The sequence below is a fragment of the Boleophthalmus pectinirostris genome, unplaced genomic scaffold, assembly GCF_026225935.1.
Source record: "Boleophthalmus pectinirostris isolate CB_2022bp ecotype Guang Dong unplaced genomic scaffold, ASM2622593v1 HiC_scaffold_6, whole genome shotgun sequence".
Classification (NCBI taxonomy): Eukaryota; Metazoa; Chordata; class Actinopteri; order Gobiiformes; family Gobiidae; genus Boleophthalmus; species Boleophthalmus pectinirostris.
In genome coordinates, this window is record NW_026571447.1 from 8,706,445 (window position 1) to 8,712,023 (window position 5,579).

At 41.4% G+C, this 5,579-nt stretch overlaps 1 protein-coding gene across 1 annotated transcript; it reads left to right on the forward strand.

Annotated features, from left to right (window-relative positions):
• Nucleotides 1–3,182: 3,182 nt before the first annotated feature.
• On the forward strand, nucleotides 3,183–4,994 carry lingo4b (leucine rich repeat and Ig domain containing 4b). The gene has a single exon (XM_020936448.2). The coding sequence runs from the start codon at nucleotides 3,183–3,185 to the stop codon at nucleotides 4,992–4,994; it is 1,812 nt and encodes a 603-aa protein (XP_020792107.2).
• The last annotated feature ends 585 nt before the right edge of the window (nucleotides 4,995–5,579 follow it).

Here is a 5,579-nt window from a genome sequence, read left to right on the forward strand (position 1 = left end):
TGTGGTTTTAAGTTTCATTTGTGTAAACAAATATACGCAAAGCTGTGTGGATAGGGAAGGCTTGCGGACACAGAAACGACATGTCTGGACGCAGATCGATTCCGATACGGTGATTCATTTCAGAGTAAACATAACCTAAGTAACCTCGGTAATCATACGTGAAATGATTCTGTTGATTAAACCTAAAGAGAGACAGGTTACAGCACTACGCTACATTAACGTTCAGATCTGTGGAGAGTTGCCCCTATTCACAGAAAAAATATTGTATTTTTTAGCAACACAAACGCTTGTAATGAACAAATGCTAGATGGAAACGTTCAAAGTCATTCTGTGGAACATTCCAGGCAAAGCAATGTCATCATCCATTTAGACAAGCATGTGGCGGACCCTCCACTACAAAAGCTCCACAATGCACTTTTAAGTAACCTTGGTAAACATACGTGAAAATGATTCTTATTCTATTTTTTACTACAGTAAATAAATAAAGACTTAGCTCTGTTTTGAAGGATGTTGACAGTCTCAAGGCAGATGTCTGGTCCTCGGGCTATAACATGTATCCACACTGAACTCACTCACTTTTACAGGCAGATCATATGTAGACTCTGGCTTAGTGCTTTTTACAAGGTTTCACTTTATGGGGGTGATACAAAATCTAAAAAAGTAGCTTGGAAATCTGAGACCAACGAGCAGTAGGTTTCAATGTTAAAAATGCACTGTGAAACTTTTTGGTTGAGGGTCTGTCGCCTGTTTGTTTCTATGGATATGTCATTGCTCTGCCTGGAATGTTCCACAGTATGACATTAAACAGCTCTACCTTACATTTTTTTCAATCACAGGTGGTTTTAAAGCTCTAAAACACCTAGAAAAACAAACATTCTGACTGTGAGTGTCTCCTTGTCTCTCCACAGATCTGACCTGTAACTTGGTCTAGTTTGGTTTCCATGAAAATAGAAAGGTTTAATGCCATACTGTGAAACATTCCAGACAAAGCACTAGCATTACTAACTATTAGGGGTGTGCAAAAATATCTATATATCGTATCGTTTAATGTGATGATACAGTATCAATATTGTGGGCTGCTGTATCGATATATCGCCAAGAGTATTTTTTGGTATATTTTATTCAATTATTTTGTTACAGCGTTAAAGTTTTGTTGCTTGTTTAGAGGAGGGAAACTGGTTTATGCGACAAATCTGACTTTTTCACTGTTTTGATGAGTAAAATGGGCGTGTTTTATATTAACTTTGCGCAAGAAATGGTTTAACGAAGACTTTTAGTATCATAGCCGCGATTTAACCATTATTTTTATTGAACCAAATCAAATTGATTTGAAATATATCGTATCGAACTGAAAGGCCACTGTGTCGATGTATTGTATGTATCATGGCCTTACGTATCGTATCGGCAACTTCTTAATGATATCCTGTCCTAATCTCTATGAAGACAAGCATTTGACGGACCCTCCACCAGAAAAGTTTCACAAAAAAGTTACATTTAAATAATCTAACCTGTCATAGGCACTTTCATTTCATGGGATTTTCCAACATTCTTTATTCAACCTTTTACTTTCTGACTTTCTGAGACTAATCTCTTATGAATATGTGTCTGTTTCATATTTTACAGGCTTTCCAAGATGCTCTATTGCTGATAAATCCACAGTTGGACAGTGCAGGCGGGTCTGACAACAACTGCACTGCTGCTGGTTATGAAAATCTGCACTTTAAGATATAAACGGTAAGGATTTTTGTGTAGCTTTGTGCGATAACAAAAGCCAACCTATATTTTGAGTTATCTTGTAATTATCATGTTATTAGTAAAGAGACATTTTATTTTTTGCTCAAGAAGCTGATTTGAAATAAGGTTTTAATCAGGAGATAATCATAGGTAACGTGCATGCAGGTTAAGGCTCAGGGGGTTTTGCGGTTACTTATATTACAGTGTGCCCTAGGACACAATCGAATTACAATTTGAGTACAGTGGTCCCTCGTTTATTGCGGGGGTTACATTCTAAAAATAACCCGCAATAGGCAACTTTATATTTTACAATTACTATATCTGTTTTAAGGCTGTAAAATCCCTCACCACACACTTCATACACTTTTCTCAGACAGGACAGTTACAACCCTTTTTGCATCCTTCTTAAAACTTATTGCTGCTGTCGTCCTTATGTCATTTTCCTCCTCCTTTATGTAATCAACCTAAGATTAATTTATTCCATAATGCCCTACAGCCATGTAACTTCTACTTTCCTTCAGCATGTCCAGAAGTCCAACTTTTTTTGCGATGGTTAGCACTTTCCTCTGCCTTTTGGGTGCGACCGCAGGAGCCTTTGTCGGTGCAGAAAGTTTCGTCAACATTGTGGGTTTTGTCGGGGAGAAAACTTGCAAACAAACTTCAGAATCACACTGCTAGAGATCGAACATGTATGTAAATTTGGCAAGCTGAAGGCATTCTGTACTGTACAGGAGACACGGCACAGAGGAGACTGATTGACAGTGGTCTACAGTCCCTTAGCCCAATCAGGACGCAGGGGGAGGAACACAATGCACGTTCATATGCTGTAAACAAACAAAAAGCATGGTAAATTGCACTAGGTGAATCTCGTTATAGTGAGGGACTACTGTAGCTGAAATTAGGAAATCGCAAAGACAGACAAGTTAGAAATCACCCCTTGAAGCGAAAAAATCATGTTTAATCTAAAAGCTATAGTTTATTTCTTAATATTTTATTTCTTCCCATTTTGAAATTTTATGAAACATAAATAAAAATAGACAAAAAATACTCCCACTTCCCTCTCTCCACATTTAAAACAAACACAAAACTATACAAAGAGAGCACTGGGCAATCCAAAAGCTATAGTTTAGACCTCTACAAACAAGTTGAGAAATGCATTGGTTCTTGTTTTAGTCAGTTCACATTTCAGCCTTGACTCAAATTCTCCTAGACATGTTTAAAATGTGACCAGAAAAATCACAAATTTCTAAAATGGTTGAGCGTGCCCTGACGTCAATGGCATCATGTGTCCCTTGTATTTCAGGTGATCCATAACAATTAAGTGCTTATTTCTGTCTTATAATTATAATATGGCACCTTGGAAGTGCATGTACGGCAATAAATAGAAGAAAATATACTGTACACTCTCTTCCTAAATATTGTTTCTGTTGTTGCAGTGTGGAGGAAAGATGTTTGTGGAGGCGGTGGTCCGGTGGGGAGCTTGGAGCGTTCTTCTCGCTGGCCTGGGAGTCTCCGCTGGGGGCTGTCCATCTCGCTGCACGTGTCGCCCTGAAGCTAAAGAAGTCATCTGCTCCGGAAAACATCTGAACTCTATCCCTGAGGGCTTCTCCGGCGATGCCAAAAAACTAGATCTGTCCTACAATAAGATCAAGACCGTGGCACGACGCCAGTTCTCCGGTTTACAGGTCCTTCAAGAGCTGGACCTGAGCGATAATCTGATCTCCATGATGGAAGTGGAGGCTTTTCACGGCCTTCCTAATCTCAGGACTCTTCGGATTAAAAATAACCGCCTTAAGATCATTCCGGTTGGGGTGTTCTCAGGCCTCTCCAATCTTCGCTTCCTGGACCTGAGTCAAAATGAGATACTGGTATTTCTTGATTACACTTTCAAAGACATGTCAAATCTGCAAATACTCGAAGCCACAGAAAATGACTTGGTTTTCATCTCACAGCGTGCGTTCTTCGGACTTACAAATGTGGTAGAGTTGAATATAGATCGGAGTAACCTGACTGCCATTCCCACTGAGGCCCTAACCCAGCTACCGAACCTGACCCGCCTACGCATGCTCCGCCTCACCATCTCCACCATCCCCAATAACGCTTTCCGAAGATTACATCGACTACGTACCCTCGTCATATCCAGTTGGCCTTTTTTGGAAAGCTTGGCAAGCAATAGCCTCATCGGACTCAATTTGACCTCTCTCGTTATCACCAACTGCAACCTTAGTGAGATACCTTATCCAGCGCTCCGTCATCTGGCTTATTTGCGCTTTTTAGACTTGTCATACAACCCCATCACGGTCATCCAAGGAAATCTACTTGGAGATCTTTTGAGACTTCAAGAGTTACACTTAGCAGGTGGAAGTTTGGTACAGATAGAACCAGGCGCCTTTAGAGGACTGACCAACTTCCGTATGCTCAACGTGTCATCCAATCAGCTCAGCACTTTGGAAGAGACTGCTTTCCATTCAGTTGGGAACCTCCAGGTGCTGAGGTTAGATGGGAACCCTTTGGCGTGCGATTGCCGATTGCTTTGGGTGGTGCGTAGGAGGTTACGATTAAACTTTGACGGATTCCAACCTACTTGTGCGTCTCCGGATGCAGTGAAGCTACGGCAATTCCGTGACTTCTCCGAAAAAGAGCTTCCGAGGCTGTTCACCTGCCGTCCAGCCAGAATCCACGATCGTCGACCTCAAGAAGTAAGAGTAGAGGAAGGGACTACAGTTGCGTTTTCGTGCAAAGCTGACGGGGATCCAGCTCCTGCCATTAGGTGGATTTCGCCGCACAGGAACATCATCTCACCTACGGGAAGAATCCGAGTCTTGCCTAACGGTACCTTGGAAGTCCGGTATGCTCAAGTTCACGATGGCGGCGCATACCAGTGTCTAGCTGGTAATGCCGCCGGTAACGACAGTCTCACAGTTGGACTCTTCGTGAAAGGGGTCCCTCGTAACAGAAGCATCCCCATTTTCATCGACGAAACCTGGATAGAGCCAACGCACATGACGCAAACTGCAAACTCGTCCTCTCAAATGGCCAAGCCCTACCCTTTCGACGCAAAGACGCTTATAATAGCTACAACCATGGGCTTCCTCTCCTTCCTCAGCTCGGTAGCTATATGTTTTGTCTTCATGTTTTTCTGGAGTCAAAGTAAAGGACAAATCAAGCACACCGCTACCATTGACTTTGTACCGCGGTCGTCTATGGGTGGAGGAGGAGATGGAGGCGATGGGGGAAGGTTCACTATGAAACTTATCTAAGGTCAAAAGTATCTCTGGACTACTTACTCCGAGAAGGACGGTAAAGGACACGTATTGAATCCTGCCTCATAGGGAATACAGAACTGACTCATCTTTGCAGTTTATATCAGAACGATACTTAAAAGTGTAATGTGTAACTTTTCTGATGGAAGGTCTGTCAAATGCTTTTCTCCGTGGAAATGTTATTGCTTTGTCTGGAATGTTTCACAGTATGATATTAAGTCTTTCTATTTTCAAGGAGACCAAACCAAACAAAGTTACAGGTCAGATTTTTAGGTATTTTTGAGCTGTAAAACCACTTGTAATTGAATAAAAGTAAAGTAGAGCTGTCATACTGTGGAACATTCCAGGCAGATCGATGGCATATCCATAGAAACAAGCAAATGATGGACCCCCAACCAAAAAGTTACACATTGCACAGTTAAATGTGGGTTTTAAAGTGATTTCAGTGCACGGTATAGGTCGATCCAGTATGATTAGAATTGGTTAAGTAGTAACAAAGTGAGCACTAATTCTCGCTTTCTGGTACTTTCTGAAACATTATTATATTTTGACGACAGTGAAGGCAAAACCACAATATTTCCA